Below are 18,543 nucleotides of genomic sequence, written 5' to 3' on the forward strand. Positions count from 1 at the left end.
ATATTTGTAAAAATGCGAGGACAATTTTGTTATTAGAAAGGGGAAGGTCTCAAGTGCAGTGCAAATTTGGTAGATAATGTGTTCTATGCTACTTTTATGGTGACCACCTCAGACAACTGAGAATGATTTATAACGTGGATAGTTTTAACTGAACTCTCGGGTAAAATTATGAAGCCATACAACTCATGTGGTTGCTGCTCGAGAACATAGCAGTTACCTGAAAAAGAGAAAGCACAAAAATCGGTGTTTAATTCATGTAGCCAGTACATAAACCAAATTACAGCATTGCTAACTTTCTCTCTTAAAATTCTCTTTAATTGGAACTTTCTACACAAAAAGTGGAACATGGTTTATATACGGGCTTATTATCTACTTCTATCAATATCTAGCGAAGTCACTTTGCTTCTAACCAAAAAGATTAGTAAACTCCACAGTGCGTTCTAGCCGGAAGTGGTAAAAATGTGACTTTATCACAGAATAAATTTGGCGGAATATGTCTCATGATACTTCAGAAACGAGATTATCGTTGGCCTCTACATATAATTGATTACAAGTCTTACTATTAGTTTCTTCCCAAGAATTCATTGCTTATTCACCTGTAGTCCATGCAGTTTAGTCACACATTATTTTGGTGTAACTCTTCCGTGTTATCTTATCAACCTTCGCGTAGAGAGACTATCGCACTTATCTTATCTGAAATGCTCAGCAACCTGCAGAAATAGGTGTAGATTGTGAAATGTGTGTATTTTTCAAACATGTGAAGGCAAGATACATTCCCACATAATTCACTTTTGATTCACCTGTAGCTTTTTCTTACAGTCTCGATAAAACCGTACAGTATCTAACGCATACTTCCCAATCCTTAATTTTTGTATGTGAATCAAAGATAACGGTCTCTATGCTGTGAATAGTAGAGAATACAGATTAGTCGATCGCAGAATTGTAACGCTTGATGTCGATATACGAAACGACACGAAACGAACATTCTCTTTAACGAAAAAGGTAAAATTGTGAGTGAGATTTTGAGGTGTGGAGTAATTTCTGGTGTTTTTGTAAAAGATTCCTTAATTTTGCGGAAAGAAATTGGGGAATACCGAAAGAAAGTGAATTATAAAGTGCAAGAATGGCAGGACAAGGTGAAGGATATGGCAAGAGCTCGGCTACCCTGGAAAACCGAATTGGGTGCGTCAAATACACCCTTTTCTGTTTCAACATAGTCTCGTGGGTGAGTCACTTTGCAGTAATATATATGTTTTGGATAAGCAGCAAGTGCGATATAAGATTGATTTCGAATTCCGTAGTGATAAAATAGGTGACTAAAAGCATATATTTTTTTGCGAAGGTGTACCTTCTCATTATAGTGTTTATCAATGGATTAAAGTTTATCTAAAAATAGGAAAGCCATTTTGTTTTTATAGCTGAACACGTTTGACTGTATTCCGTATATCAAAGACACTCAGGAAGTCGATGCGACAATGAGTTTCGAATGCATAGTTAACGGTATGATTTGTCCATTACCTTTTGAGGCTCTTCACAAAAGATATTTCAGAGAATACTTACAAGAAGTAAACAATACAGAGTCGCTTTTGGGGATATCCCCTTCCCTCTCATTGTATATTCGCAAGCATCCTCCGTGAACCATCCCTTGTTTATCGCAATATCAATTACACACATGCACCCCAAAAATTAGTATTTCCTGAGAAAATGCTGCAACCGATGAAAAAATTAAGGTAATATTCCAGAGGGTGTGGTCTATTAAGGTCCAATGTTCATTTCATTGGCATAAAATTAAGATATTTCACTGTTTCCAGTCCCTCAAAAGTTCGCTTTTTGCTGTTTCTGCAAAATTGTTCGCCATATGTAAATTATGAATCAATGAAACTTCCGATGCAAACAGGGGTAGGGGTAGGCATTCTATAAGCCGTGTAGAACTGCGTGTTCAACGCATAACGTGAGAGCGATGCGGCGTATAATCGTTAATGGGAGAATCATCTTATTGTCACTTAAATAATCCATCTAAAATAAGGCCAATTATAGTTTCGCCAAAAAAAGTAAGTTCTTAGTGCAAGCCGAATTGGCAGTAAAGTCGCAAAAATTCCCAATAAAAGCTGAATGCGTTCGAGAACTTCGTTGAAAAAAATGGTGTAATTATCAAAGAGAAAGCAACAGTTCCGGTAATAAACGAGACAGAAGTTGGCATAAACAGTAATAATTAGAGTTCTGGGTACAATATCACAACAGTAGCGATACATATTGCAGACAATTTTTAAACCGACTTAAATTTTCGATGCAGAAATTTCGTTTCACCAAATCAGGCATGAAGAAAATATCGGTCCGAGCGATTCCGAGCTACATCTTCTTTTAGAAGCATTGTAAGACAAAAAACCTGACCCACTGAAAGCCCTTCTAGTTGCTGTAGGTCTGGTATGTATCCCCAAATGGAGTTACAATTAAAATCGTAAAACAGTTGGTTCTACCTGATTTTCAAAGGAAATCCATCTAGAATGATGTGTGCATTTTGACCGTTACAGAGAAGAACATAATAATTATCAGACTAGATAATGAGCAGCACAGGCATTAAAGGGAATACTATTTTAACTCACTCAAACCGCCTGTCTTTCACCTGACGAAAGGGGGATGAAACGAAGGAGGTTTTTCCCGGACCTGTGATGGAAACTTCAATGAAAAAAATTAATAATGAATGGACCCGGAAAATTTTCACCCTGAACCTACTTTTTTCGGATAATATTCACCTATGACCCGAATTTTCTCTCCCTAACCCTAGAGTGGCGATTCTGGAGTACTTGCCTTCACTCCATGATGAAGGGTCAAAAGAAAGTTCTGGTTTTTCCAGACCAACTTCCCTAAATTTGCTCTAGTATCCATACTATTCATCCTTTTATGTTATCGGGATAACTTTTTTTGTCATTTAGTTCATTTGTAGTATCTTGAATTTCACCAAATGCTTGTATTTCCGGTGTTGTGTGCATTGTTCCGTACATGTCATGATTCACTATGTTCAGAATTTGCATGCCTTGATCCATGTTCTTAGGGAATGTGATGGAAGTCATTTATTGTAATGCAGATGCGAGAAAAAATACTTCGACCGGATGATGTATTTAGTTTAGTTTTGAGTTCCAGGGTTTTTTGGTAAGTTTTTGAAGTTCGTATGATTCAATTGGCGACGCCAGAGCTCTATTCGATGGTTCAATATGGCGTTCAAGGCGATGTTTTCTTGAATTACCAAAACCTTTATTGACTCCGATGTATGCAACCTACGCAATTTGGTCGTTCATGCTTACAGATTATCAGAATTCTCGTATCAGCAGGAAGTCATCAGGGATGCTGCTCTTGGGACTGACCTAGTACCACTTCTGTTTGACAAACTTTCATGTCTTTATTTTCAATTTTTTCATTTAGTCATTTAAGTCGCAATTTCCGGCTTTTTTGCATTTGCTTACTCCACTTTGTCTGTCGTAAATAAAACTTTTTCCGACTACAGTGGAACGTCTCTAAGTTGAAATTCCTCTAAGTCGAATTATTTTCCAACTCGAACTTTTTGGCTTCCCCAATGCTGTACTTAAAATCAAAAATATGACCAGCCTCGAAAAGTAAGGGGTTTTTCATTTTCCATGTCCGCATTTGAAAATTGAATAACAACTAAACCAATGAGAATACTTTTAAAATTTTAATGTTTGACGAAAGTATATTGGATTATATTAATAATGGAAAATATTGATATGGCCACCACGGAGGCATTTGGTGGATATGATGCGAGAACCCCAATTTTCGATTACTTTTTGACATAAAATCGGCGTAATATCGAAAATTTCGCGTCGGAAATTGTTCTTAATCTCTTGGAGGGTGCCTGGCTTGTTCGCATAGACGTGATATTTCAAAAAACCGGCAGTCATCGCTCTATACCTCTCCCCAGTGGCAATTATTGCCGGGCCAGCATCGTTCTCGAAGAAGTACGGCTAAATGACGCCTCCAGACCACAATCCGCACCAGACAGTGAGTTTATTCGGATGTAATGGAGTCTCTAAGATCTCGTGCCAATTGTTCTACTGCCAATATCGACATTTTTATTTGTTAACATATCTATCATCAACGGCGCAACAACAGGTATCCGGTCTAGACCTGCCTTAATAAAGAACTCCAGACATCCCGGTTTTGCGCCGAGACCCACCAATTCGATATCCTTAAAAGCTATCTGGCGTCCAGACCTACGTCATCATTTAATCTCAGGCAGGGTCTGCCTCGTCTTCTTTTTCTACCATAGATATTGCCCTTATAGACTTTCCGGGCTGGATCATCCTCATCCATACGGATTAAGTGACCGGCCCACCGCAACCTGTTGAGCCGGATTTTATCCATAAGCAGACAGTCATGGTATCGCTCATAGATTTCGTCGTTATGTGGACTACGGAATCGTCCATCCTTATGTAGGGGGCCAAAAATTCTTCGGAGGATTCTTCTCTCGAACGCGGCCAAGAGTTCGCAATTCTTCTTGCTCTCCCAGGAATACATGAGAACTGGCAAGATCATTGTCTTGTGCAGTAAGAGCTTTGACCCTGTGGTGAGAGAAACAGTTTTTGTAAGCTGAAATAGGCTCTGTTTGCTGCCAAAAACCGTACGCGGATTTCATCGTCGTAGCTGTTATCAGTTGTGATTTTTGACTTCAGATAGGAGAAATTATCAACGGTCTCAAAGTTCTAGTCTCCTATCTTTATTCTTCCCGTTTGACCAGTGCGGTTTGATTTTGTTGGTTGGTTGGTTTTCGGTGTTGACGTTGCCACTATATATTTTGTCTTGCCTTCATTGATGCACCATGCCAACGGGATAGTGATCCGAGTCTATATTCGTTCCCCTATATATTCTGACATTCATCAAGGCTGAGAGGTGGCGGCGTTTGATCAGCACGTGGTCAATTTGGTTGAAAGTGATTCCATCTGGAGAGGCCCACGTTTGCTTGTGAACCACTTTCCGGGCAAACTAGATCCAACAACCATTTCGTATGACACTGCTAATTGAAAAATCCGCAGTCCTTTATCATTTGTATTTTGATATAAGCTATGGGAGCCAACATATCACCTGAATACGGGCTCCGTCCCTATTTGGCTATTTAAAATCCCCAAGTATGATTTTGATATCATATCTGGGACAGGCTTCGAAGGTTCGTTCTACTGCCTCGTAGAAGGTATCCTTCTCCGACTCTGCAGTCTCCTCTGTAGGGGCGTGAACGTTAATAAGGCTTATGTTTCTAAATTTGCCTCGCAAGCGCATAGCCGTTCGCTTATGTTTTGAAAGCCGATAGTAGCAAACTTCATTTTTTGGCTGACTAAGAAATCTACTCCGAGTACATGGTTTACTGGATGGCTGCTATATGGTGTAGCGACTCTTCTCCATGAAACCGGTCCCTGTACAACACATCTCCTTCAATGCTGTTACATCAGCCCTATATTGGGACAGGGTATCGACTAGCTGCTTGGCAGCTCCACATCTGTACAGGGAGCGCACGTTCCATGAGAAAATACACAAATCGTTATTCCTTTTTCGTTAACAGGTTCGTCGTTGTAATTCGTAAGTCCGAGGCTCCTTCCGTGGCTTCGTAACAAGTTTTTTCCCCTAACCTGGAGGACCAGTCAGTACAATTTGTCCCGTTTTTAGGCGCGGAAGACTCGCCTTCATCCTTCTCCGTCTGCAGCTTTTCGTTAAGAAAGAGGTCCCAGCGGTCAACACGTGGAGGTGGAGATAGGGTTTGGTAGTAGAGCTGTTGGTGTTGGTTCAGTAAGCGTTTCTCAGGTTTTATCCTCCATCGTGGGTACCAATCCACATTTCGCCCTGGGACCTATACTACCCTTTGACCCTATTCGATTACATTAATAATGGAAAATATTGAGATGGCCACCACGGAGGCGTTTGGTGGATATGATGCAAGAACCCCAATTTTCGATTACTTTTTGACATAAGGCCGGCGTAATATCGGCAATTTCGCGTCGGATGTTGTTCTTAATCTCTTGGAGGATACTTGGCTTGCTTGCATAGACGTGCGATTAAAAAAAAAAAAAACTAAAAGGAAAAATTTAAAGATGTCAATCGCATGCTCACATCGCCGTTTCGAGAAATTACGCGATCGCTCTATACCTTTCCCCAGTGGCACGAGTGCCTGACCAGCATCATTCTCGAAAAAGAACGGCCCGATGACGCCTCCGCACCAGACAGTGAGTTTATCCGGATGTAATGGAGTCTCTAAAAACTCGTTCGGATTGTTCTCCTGCCAATATCGAGAGTTTTGTTTGTTAACATACCCGTTCAACCAATAATGTGCTTCATCGCTGAAGATGATTTTTGGCCAAAACTGAGGTGGTTTTCCAGCTGCTCTAAGACCCAATCAGCGAACACACGACGGCTGCGATGATCATTTTGGTTTAGCTGCTGTGTTAGTTACATCTTATACGGGTATTGGTCCAGGCCTTTCCGCAAAATCCGTCAGGTTGAAGTGGTTGAAAGGCCCGGAATCGAGAGTCGGTTGTGTATCTTTCCATTATGAATTGTCAAAGTTTACTAAAGATTGCTGCAAAACCGAATGTTCCAAATGTCATTGATTGATACCCCATATGACAATATTTGGTGGAAAAAATTACATCTCCCTTTCGCATTTATGCCCCTCTCCCTTTAAATTCAACAGAAAATGTAGCCACTTTCTATATGTAAAGGGATTCACAGACCACACGTTCTCAGCAAATTTAGGTTCAGCAGTTTCCGCGTAAAGCGGATGTGACAAACAGACAGACAAACATTAAATCGATTTTAATGAGGAATGGTAGTGACACTTGCACTATTTTCATCTCGGTCACAGTTTTTGGGCATGATTTTCACCCCATTTTCTCCCTACGATCCTGGATCCCCCGTTGTACCAAATTTGAACATAAGTGTCTATTTAGAGTGGTTTTATTTAGAATACTTACATCCACAAGGCGTTAAAACAGGCAAATGATCATGTAAATACCAAACAGTTGATAAAGCTGTTTTCGGATAATTCAGTTTAATGAAAAGGAGCAGTCACTCCAAGAAGCCCTCGAATTTGCAAAAATTGAATTATCCTATTTTCAGCATCCGCGACGGTTAGCTAATTCAAAAATTGACATGGAATTCATAAAAAATTATATCTTCAGATATGAAAGACTAGTTTTCACTGCCTTTTTTCCGACACATGGCAGAAAATGAGAAGATGGGAAATTTGGCAGTTTGTTCATCATCATCAACGGCGCAATAACCGGTATCCGGTCTAGGCCTGCCTTAATAAGGAACTCCAGACGTACCGGCTTTGCGCCGAGGTCCACCAATTCGATATCCCTAAAAGCTGTCTGGCGTCCTTGCCTACGCAATCGCTCCATCTTAGGCAGGGTCTGTTTATTAGGACCAGATATAATGTCTATGGTTGTCAACTGCTGGGCTGTGTCTAAATTGACGACGATACCGAATTCTGGAAGTCGTTGCGTGAAACGGTGAGAATGACAATGATCAATTGCAAGTGTACTGGCTGGACAGAATAGAATAGATTTGTTTTTTTTTTTTTGGCAAAAGACAGAAATAAGCGCAAAAGCCCCAGACATATAATAACAGATTAAAAATTTAGACATTTCCTTATAAAAACTTAAAAATTGAGACATTTTTTTTATAAAATTAACAGTGTCCGGATAGCTGAGTGGTTAGAGCACAAGGCTGACGTACGGAAGGTTGCGGTTCAAATCTCACTGGTGGCAGTGGGATTTGTATCATGATTTGACGTCGGATACCAGTCGACTTAGCTGTGAATGAGTATCTGAGCATTGGAAGCGTTACTGACAGAACTGAATCCAGCTTTCGCAATGCCTTTTGATTTTCGGATCCCCATACATCTGTTTGGTAGAAGATATGAAGTTATCTTGAAACAGAAAGAAAACGGGATTGAACCAGAAGAAGGCGTGCTAGGATATGCTGACATCTTCCACACCGATAGCTTAAAAACAGAACAGAGATTTAGAGTCGGAGTCTACCTCTCGAAACATGCCTGAAGTGTATGTGATTCTAAGGGGGACAACCTAGACAATTGACGAGCGCTTGAAGGGCAGTCGCATTGCAACCTGTAGCGATAGTCAAACTGAATTAAGGGCGTTGTTCCGGAATGTAGAAATTGAACTCTGTGGATTCAATACGTTGAAGCTACTCTGGGTACCCGGTCATTGTGGTGTAGAGGGCAAAAGAGGATTCAATTTTTTCCATGCCTGGACCGGAATCAGCAATTGGAGTGCCAATAGCATTGGCTGATGCTGCTATCAGAAGCTGGGAGCAAGTTTTCCATAATGACAGGTGGCAGAGCCTTAATCCTGCTAAATAGACCAAACTTTTCCTGACAGAACCAAGCAAACATACGGCAAAGCTTATCCTGTCGAAAAGCAAGATTTCTGATGATATGGAGAGAGTCTCGTATCCCTTCCTTCCGAATCCCTAGCGACAACTTCAACGACAAATGCCAATTTCTTTGTGCTTCCGTTTTCAAGAAGGTCGGACTCTTTACTTTTTTGGATTTGTCACTATGTGCAAATAATTTGATAGGTCGTCCTACTGAATTACTGGGCGGATCAAGCGATGTATAATTCTAACATGTGGATGAAAATGTGAAGAAACTATTTAACCATAGTTCCTCTTAAGAAAAATGCCTTGCCTGCTTTAAATTCTTCCCAGTTACGTGTTATTTTCGAAAGAATGAACCCCAATTTTTCCAACAGGCACAAATTATGTGCTTAAAAAATGTAACATTACGAAACGATATCCAAGTGAATTTAGGATATAAAATGTAAAAAGCCTCACATATACGTTTATCTTTCATCTAAAAAAAATAATCGAAGACACTAGAGGTCGCGGAACAAAAAGAAAAAATGCACGTTTTTCACGACCGATAGCAAACCACCAATACCAGATTATTGAATTGAATATTTGCATATCTGCGTTAGCCGTAGACAACTTAGTGTTTCCTATTCAATCCTTAGTGAATACAGGGCATCCACATAGTCTCTTTATCGTTGTTGTTTTTCCCTCATTTTTCAATGAGACTTTGCTTCAGTTTCATCATCATTACACTTACCGCGGTGCAAGTAAGAAGCTCACAGCAAGATGATTGGACCTCAAACACAGAGTAGCGAGATTGTACGTATTTCTCTTATCAATATAACAGCCCTTTCTGGATCCGAAATTTCTTGAGTTTTTTTTACTTCAAGTTTTACCACCCACATCGTTCATTCGACCTTCTGTGGAATATAGATATGGTTGTGGTTTCCCATTTTTTATCATAAAATAATCCTCATAGCATTTCTCATATTTGCTTTTGCTTAGTACTTGTTGAAGATTTTCAATTCAATTATTTAATGGTTACCATAAGCCATAATCTGCAAGTCTTCAAGATTTTCCGCGAAGCCTGCACTCTTTTTAAACTATTTTACACCCTGTATCTCTAAGGTGACCCACTCACTGGTTATCATGGAATATAAAGAGCAAATGGAGCTAAAATGTAAATTCCGCACATTTCCGAAGCATCCGAAGCGGAAACCTGGCTCTGTGGTGATCAGGCTTTTGAGGTCTTCTTTGATACGCTTCAGGACTATTTTAGCTGTCATCAGGGAGCACCCAAATACCTTCCTAATTGCAACACTCAAGAAAGCACCCTTTTCAGCATCTTAACGATAATCCTCTTCTTCTTTTCTCTGGGAAAAATTTCAGATTCTCCTGTAGAATTGTTGCTTCCACTTATAGGTAAAATAAGTGAAAACAGCAATTCTACAGGGGCTCCAAATAATAGCTCCCGGAAAGTCCGTCAGGCCCGACCGATTTATTCCACTTCAGCGCATTAATAATGAAGATAATCTCACTTTTAATTGCGAGGAGTAGAAAGTATACACGTGTTACCGTGGCTTACCCGTGCGAAGCATGCGCATAGTCGTCCGTTTAATGCTTATTTCGAGTTCTGTTGCTATCCTGTTACAACAGGCAGAAAATACTTTTGGGAGTATTTTTAAGTCTCAACTTAATGAGTACACATAGAACCATTTCATTAAGGATAAATTCCATGTGTCACGGGACAATATTTTTAACGTTATCATCCAGTGATGAATTGTATCACAGAGGCATACCGGGAGGAAACAATATTGACACCTTTACACCATCGTAGGAAAATTCACAGAAAAGATAAGTACTCCCTTCAGTCAATGAAAATTACAATCACCCAAATCATTTTAAGCTTGTTGTTAGATAGAGATAGGAGGAAAAAATGTATTCCAGAAGCCAAGGCTTGATACGAGCTGTAGTGCCATCCTATTATTAATTTGGAATTAGAGTCCACTTTCATTCAGAAACTGGGCTAATCCATTCATTGCCTAACAAAGCCACAGTACATTCAGATACTTGCCTCGACCTACAACTCTTTCCGACCCGCACACTTTGACGCCGAATAAGAATAATGTCTGCCACACGCACTTTTCTCTAAAACGGCTAAAACGATCCGAATTAATAGATTAGAACTATGAAATCCCCCGCATACAGCGAGTAACATAAATTTAGGTGGAATTTAAAAGGGGGCTCCTCATACATGGAAAGGGGGGATTTAAAAAAAAATTTCACCGATAGTCGATTAGTACTTTCCGAAGCTGACATTAGTTTTGGCGTCAATTGAAAAGTGCACGAGTAAGGAGTCAAAATGTACGCACTTAAAGTGAGATAGTACTCATTTTCAGAAACTACCCAACCCAAAAATCCGAAAATAATCAGGAGGGTGCGTTTAGATGAAATCTAGGCCTCAAAATATGTCCCATTCCGATATCTGCTCAAATAAACTTACTAATAGTAAATTACCAACTTTTAGAAATTTACTGAAAAACCCCCCTTAAATTCATCCTAGGATTACCACCAGCATAGAGGACCATATTTCGCATGCACATGCCAAATTTCATGAAAATCTGGCGATTAACGCCAAAGTTATAGCAGTTCAAACTTAGCAATTTCGCGCGAATTTATTGCTTCTAAAGCCATGTAAATAAATGCTGACGTCATAATTAACGAGAATAATTGAAATTCGCGTGAAAGCTTAGAATCGCATTTATGAAGAATCTATTTCTACCTAGCCCTTTTTAAGGTTTTGTGCAAAACACTTATGTGATGCCACATTCCGATATCTGGTCAAATAAACTTACTAATAGTATATTACTAACTTTTAGCAATTGACTGAAACCCCCCCCCCCTTAAGTTCATTCTAGGAGTACTAAATTTTGCACCGACATAGAGGACTGTCTCGTGCATACACATGCCATCTTTTATGTCTTACGGAGCAGAGAGAGAGTCAACAATAGCAGGATTTCCACCAAATTTTCCAGTTCGCTGTTCTAGATTAAGACCTATACTATTCCATTGTTGTTTTATGTTTCAAGGATGAGTTCAGCGTTCACAATCTTGTCCCAAATCTCTTGTCAATAGGTGCAACCGTTTCTGAGAAATGTGAGAGACCAACAGTGAATCGATTTTAATAAGGTTTTGTTTTCCACACTGATATTAAGGGAACCGCTCAGTTCAAACTACTGACTTAGCGATTAAATTTGGGACAGTCAAAAAGATTTGTAAATCTGTTCACTATAATTCTTGATGTCTGTCCTGTATCCTGAGGAGATTTCTCCGTAGCCCGGAGTTTTCTCGGGAGACCGGTATATAAAGTTCAAAAAATGAATAATAGCGGGCCGGCAAAATGTCCACACTGGGTCCACTTTTTCTGTATAATTTTCACCCTGAATCCGGATTTTTCTCTACGGTCTTGTGAAAGAAGTAAACTATTATCTACAGTAAATCAAAAATTCGTGTGAAATATCTATGGAACTTTCTCTTTTTCTTAAACAGATGTTTGGAGCTGCACTATTCGGCCTTACAGTATGGATACGAGCAGAGCCTGGTTTCGACGAGTGGGTGAGAATGTTGAATATCGGAGTGTACTATATTGGGATCTACATTCTGATCGGTGCCGGTGTTATCATAATGGTTGTTTCATTCTTGGGGTGCGTTAGTGCCTTGATGGAAAACACATTTGCTCTATTTGTGGTATGTTTAGCATACTCATCATCTCCTTGGTCGTACTCATTTGTTTTTATAGTTTATAGGTACACAAATCCTCAGCTTCATAATCATCATAGCAGGATGTGGCATTCTGATGGATTTCAGTACAATGAATTCTAGTCTCCAACCTATCATCACGGACACTATGCTTCGTTTGATTATGCAGTCGGAAGTTCCAACTTCAGCCTCAACATTGCGGATGGTTCAAGAGAATGTGAGTATTCTCTAAATGAATTTTAAACTTTTCCTTACATGACCTTCTCTCTCAGATTGGTTGCTGTGGAGCTGCCGGACCGAATGATTATATCCTTTTACGCCAACCTTTGCCAAGAGAGTGCCGCGACACCGTAACAGGAAATGCTTTCTTCTATGGATGTACGGATGAATTGACTTGGTTTTTGGAGGATAAATCAGGATGGGTTGCTGGTATCGCAATGGCTGTAGCACTTGTTAATGTAAGCTTCCAATTTTTATCACTTTTGACCGGATTCATGACTTTTTTTATCCCCTTTCTATAGGTTGTAACAGGCGCCTTGAGCATCATCCTAGTACAAGCAATAAAGAAAGAAGAGGACGAAGCCAGAATGTATCGACATTAAGTGACATCCTTGTTCATACTAAGGTTCAGTTTTTTCCAAGCGGTAATTTTACATGACCTTTATTACACTACATCATTTTAGTTTTACATTAATGCATTATGCAACGATTTTGTATGGAATATAATGAAAGTTTAAAATAAATGTTAAAAATGTACGTTTTTAGGTGAAATATTGTCTAACGTTGTTGGTCGGTTCACCGATTGTTTTAAGGATACTAATAAAATAAGGAAGTACATGACTTGAGGTTTCTTTCATTGGCAGGTATGCTTATCGTGATTATCGACAATATAATTTCAAACCTCCTTGTTGCTGCAAATCACTATGGGGTATGGTTTGCTTGCGCTGTTGTGGGGAAAATTTTGATAAAATATTCCAAATTTTTTGGAAATGTAATCGACAAATTTGTCGGCTCCTCAGTCTGAATTATATTCTTGTAGTCGAAATTCTGCCTGAAATCGGCATGCAGGACACGAGGATATTATCAGTGACATTTGAACACCAAATTTACAATGCCAGAGTAAAGCTGGAAAATGTCGAATGAGGAAGAAAACGACTCCCTAGAATTGCACTCTTACTCCATTCAGATCCGCAAGTTGAACCCGATATCAATGGAATTACAGCTAAAATTTGGGACAGAAAGCATTCTAAGAATCTTTAATATCATAATTCAGGAGCGTTCACACATTTTAACAGTCTATCATTGCCGTGTATCCTTTCATGAAAGAGCTCAATTTCGAAGAGCCCTTTATTTCTTAATACAGCTAAATCCTAGAGTTTTTCAGACGGCGGATTTCATATTTTGGGAAGTTTATAATATTATGACTGTAGTAATTTTGATGTAAAGCATAAAACAATTTTCACCAGCCAATTATGATGCAATCTATAGATTATTATGAATTGGAATTGATTGTTCGTAGATTCTCCGATTCTTAAAACATTCATCATTCATTCATTTTCATTTAGTTCAAATTATTTTTAGGCATGTCGAGGGATGCAAGTTGTGATTTTCAGATAAAATGTCTATTCGTACCGAATTGGAATACGTTTGAAATATTTTTATCTCTCATGGGATGAGCTGTCATTCTTTTCAAGATTCAGTGGAGGAACCATGAATTTCGGATGGACCAAAAAAGTGTTCCCAGGCGCCTGTTCAAATCCAGGTGGGAAGGCAATTGATAACCTGAAAATAGTTCGAATTAAGAAGGGTGTAAACCTAGCTCAAAAGTAATAATTGATTTTCAATTGCAACCAACCCGTCACTTAGCCCGATTCGTAAGTATAAACCAGTACCGCTGTGCCAGTCATGGCAGAGCTCTGATTGTGGCTCCAACTCAATCCGTATCCGAGGAGGACCATGCGATTATTCCTATACGGCAGGTACTCACTGAATATGAGTTTGAAATTGCCATATTTTACAATATTCGTCACACCAAATGATACCAATTGAAATCATGCATTGCATTTCCAAATATGCTGCACAAACGTGTTTGGATTCTTGAGTACCTTCAGCAATATGAGTTAGAAGTAATTTTGGCAGTTCAGTCAATAGTGGCAACTTGACGTTGCCAGTGGAGCACCACATTCCAGCTATTTCTGGTACGACAAATGAGGCTGTTGGATTTTACTGGTCAATTCTGTACCAATATCAAACATGTGAAAGGAACCGAAAACATAGTAGCTGACAACTTTTTCCGCATCGAAGCAGTAGTTGTGCCGCAAGCTATGGACATAGAAGAACTGGCAGAATACCAAAAAATGACGTAGAGTTACAGAGCACGTTTAATTCGCCATCTTCATCCCTACGTCTCCCATTTGCGAATCGACGACAGTAGTAGACCAGTTCCATGCGACATCTCGACAGGTACATTCCATTCATATGTACCAAAAACTTTGCAAATGTCAGTATTTAATATATTGCACAACAAATCACATCCTGGCAGAAGAACAAAATGATTACCGAATGGACTCGAACTTGCTTAGCGTGTCAAAAAAGCAAAATCAGTCGACACGTTAAAATCATTATAGGTTCCTGGCTAACCTACTTGGATGTGAAGCAACTTTATCAAAGTATGTTAACTTCAGCTGATTAATATCGTCGTTTATTTGTAAGATCCCCAAGTCACGGTGGATATTGTAGTTTCTGATGTACAACGGTGCGGAAGTAATCGTTCTCAATATTTTAGACTGCATTTAAAGGATTTCGATGTTGGATGTGCGAGCAGATCCCCAAAGTTGTGCGGTCCAGATTGTCTTTATCCATGCTTTATATATAAGCACTTTGAATTCCAAGGGCAGCTTGGAAAATTTGTTGAGTAGCCAGTGCAGGGTTTTGAATTTTAGATTGGCCTGAATTTTTTTGGCTTCAATGTGTTTTTTCCAAGTAAGCTTTCTGTCTAGGTGTATTCCTAGGTATTTTACCTCCTTAGACTGAAGAATGAATAATCTGTTTCGTTTCTTTAATGTGAACGTGATATGACTATATTTTGTTTCATTTACTTTGATTTTCCAGCGGGCCAACCATTGTTCAGCCTCTTTCATGTGATTCTCGAGATGCAACACTAGGATTTGAATGTGTGCAGAGTATCGCCGTATCGTCAGCGAAGATAGAAGCAAATAGGCGTTCGTTTGTGGGCAAATCTACAGTAGTTAGTTTAGTTAACTGGGAGGAGCCGCAGCTCCGAGCACTCAGGCCATTGTTAGGCCCATTGTACTATCCCCGTAAGTTGCCTATTCAATGGCTTCCCGCCTACGGTGTTCGCAGGCTTTAGCGAATCTTAGAACATTCTCCAAAGGTAGAGAGTGTGCAGATTCTTCATTGAAGAAAACCTTGCCAAGGTGCCTTCGTCTGAGATCTGAGGATGCTGGGCAGCATAAAAAGTGTAAGGCCGTCTCCTCCTCCTCCTCACATTGGCTGCACATAGCCCAAATCCAAAAATCTACAGTGTATATCAAATAAAGCAGAGGGCCGAGGACACTATCTTCCGGTACTCCCGCTTTGATGTTACATTCTCGTGATAATAAATCTCCTGCCAGTCAGATACGACTCGATAATTTTATAGGTATTCGTATGTAACTTTTCGTTGATTTTGTATATAAGATCTTCATGGTAGAGCTTGTCAAATGCTTGTGGAACGTCAAGAAATACGGCCGAGTAGTACTTTCTACCTTCCAAAGCACAGCTCATCTCGGAGGCTAGTCGAACTTGTTCAACAGTTCCATATTTTCTTCTGAATCCGAACTGGTGAGAAATAATAACCCTTTTTTGTCTAAGTATTGTTGTAGCTTGAATAGCAGAAGTTTCTCGAATAGCTTCGATAGCGAGGGAAGCAGGCTATAGGAAGTAACGAGCGTAGGATCTTTACCTTCCTTCGGGATCATCGCTATTTGCGACAATTTCCAGCATTTCGGAAAGTAGCCAAGGCGTAAGACACGATTAAATATGTGTGTCAGTTGAGTGACACACACAGCCACACTGTAAGTGGCTTTGAATCACGAAATCTTACCAGGGGTATATTGGTACCATGGGAACTGGGATAGCCCCTGAATTGACATGTTCCAGGAGAATTCCTGCTTTATGTACTTTCGGCTTAGTTGTAGCCAATGCATCCTAGTGGGATTTTCAGGAGGTTGTGGCTCCGGCCAATCGGATAAGATACCTTTGGGCCTCACACATGGTGTTGCGTTTCAACACGGGTGCCGTACTCCTTATCTCAGTACAGGTTGGGTAGGTCTTGTATCCACCAGTATGAATGCTGAGCCATGCATTTAGTTTATACTGGTACCTTTGTGCTTGTCTCAGCGGGGCTCTAATTGTGGTCACAAAATGAATCCGTGTCTTAAGAAGACCGCGGGATTAAGTCAACTCAACAGTTAGTCACGTTAAACTACCAAGGACATAATCACCGGTCAGACATCGATACACACACTGTAGGACACCCGGTACGGCGTCCATACAATATTGCCAAGGTGGAGTGATTGTCTACTATAAATGAAACTCGATAACTTAACTAAATGAGTGTAACTTTATCTAAAATGTATAAACGAGACATGTGTATTATTAGTGGATCCTCTAGCACCACTCGTGTCGGCAATTCTATTGGTTGGTGTACACTGCCCAACCGCCACAGTTGATCGACCGCAGCGCCATCTAGTGACATGTTGCGGCAACTTACATTGCGTTAAAACCTTCTGCATTACAAACTAGATATATAGGCCTTTTTTCTAAACAAAAATTTTCCAAACTAATTTCGGAAATTGCCAAACTCACTTTAGATTTTTCTAAGTCAATTTCAGAATTCCCCATTTCATCATTCATTGCTTTAATGAACCGGCCCATAGAGGTCCTCTAGGAACTATACTTAGGAAGTCCTCCCGGTTGTCAGTGGACATTAATTCTACAGAAAACGGCGTTATTAATTGCAGCCACAAGTATACGATTTTAAATCTATGCAATGCCCATGAAAAAAGTAGCAGATTGAGGGGACTATATTGTTTCCCAAACCGAATAACATAGTCCACTAAAACAAATAACGATAGAAAATTATTTTTTTCAAAGAACCCGAGCTCCTTAACTGGAAATGGGAAAGGCTGAATTTGAAATGGAAAAGTCCGAAATTGGCGGAAAAGTTTGAAGTTAGTTAGGAAATTTCTAAAATTATGTTGGAAAATTCTGAATCAGACTTGAAAAGATAATATAGATAGATAATATAGAATTAAAATTATAATTGATAAGCATTTTTTTGAGATGTATTCGAAGTGTTTAAGTGAAAAGTCTGATTGATTTATTCGATAAAGTGAGAAAATTAATGCAAAAAAACTCCGACGGCGGTGACATATGGCTGCGGATGGGAAAGCGCAGTCGAGTGAGAAAAAATTGATCGACGTATTCGATCGAAAATATACTTTGGTCGATGGTGGCACCTTATTGGGGAGGAAAACCAGAGGCAGCCTACTGTTTTAATAGTATACAGCAAAGTTGTTCTAAAATAAGAGGCGAAACCGGAAGTTGGACAGATATGAAAGGTTTTGCGTATTTATTTTATAAATGATTTGGGTAGACATTTGTCTCATTAGTACCCAGCACGTAATATATGCATATATTATATGAGAAGACATTCAAAGTCTTGAATTCCCACAGAAGCCATAGAACTGTGACCTATTATAACGTGCAATGTCTACTAAATTTGGTAGGATCATGCTCTCTGTTATAGCCTACATTTCGTGATTCTAGGGCAAACTTAAAGGGGTTTTACTATTATTAACTTTATCTGAACAGATATCGGTATAGAGGGTATTTCGGCCTCGGAAAGTACTGTCAGTGTAAGTTCATTTGATATCCCACATGGCTATATTTTGTGAAAAAAAATAAACACCCCGTTTTTGTATGTACGGGGACCACCTCTTAAATTGGACGTATAATAATGTAACTCACTGTATGCGTGAGCGTTCATAGTTCTCACTTTTCCATCAAATTTGGTGTCAATCTTTATAACCGTTTCCGAGAAAAATGCGTGTAACAGACCGACAGACAGTAAACCAATTTTAATAAGATAAGGCAACCAATTTTTCTCAATGGTTCAAGTTTCAAGCTTTGTTTAGAAAACAAAATAGCGCTGTTGGTCAATATAGAAAACAATTACAGATGTATTCGATAAAGAAGGATGGCTGGTAAAAAAAGACACTTCGATGGGCTGTGGCAGGGGGTTGCGGCCAAAATTTTCCAGCCGTATAAAATCTTATTCTACACCTCGAAGCCTATAATTTGACATGTATTCGATGTCTTAAGATGCCCCTCAAAATGACGATCGGA

General features: G+C 39.5%; 2 protein-coding genes across 2 annotated transcripts in view; one reads left to right on the plus strand and one right to left on the minus strand.

Annotated features, from left to right (window-relative positions):
* LOC119655943 (dnaJ homolog subfamily C member 24-like) overlaps window positions 1-18,543 on the minus strand; it is a 49,078-nt gene that overhangs the window by 9,377 nt on the left and 21,158 nt on the right. The window lies entirely within an intron of this gene.
* On the plus strand, window positions 769-12,888 carry LOC119655940 (tetraspanin-2A). The gene is made up of 6 exons (XM_038062127.1): window positions 769-1,002; window positions 1,060-1,225; window positions 11,923-12,120; window positions 12,173-12,349; window positions 12,405-12,590; window positions 12,654-12,888. The coding sequence occupies exons 2-6, from the start codon at window positions 1,124-1,126 to the stop codon at window positions 12,732-12,734; spliced, it is 744 nt and encodes a 247-aa protein (XP_037918055.1). The 5' UTR covers window positions 769-1,002; window positions 1,060-1,123; the 3' UTR covers window positions 12,735-12,888.

The sequence above is a fragment of the Hermetia illucens genome, chromosome 4 (genome assembly GCF_905115235.1).
Source record: "Hermetia illucens chromosome 4, iHerIll2.2.curated.20191125, whole genome shotgun sequence".
NCBI classification, from domain to species: domain Eukaryota; kingdom Metazoa; phylum Arthropoda; class Insecta; order Diptera; family Stratiomyidae; genus Hermetia; species Hermetia illucens.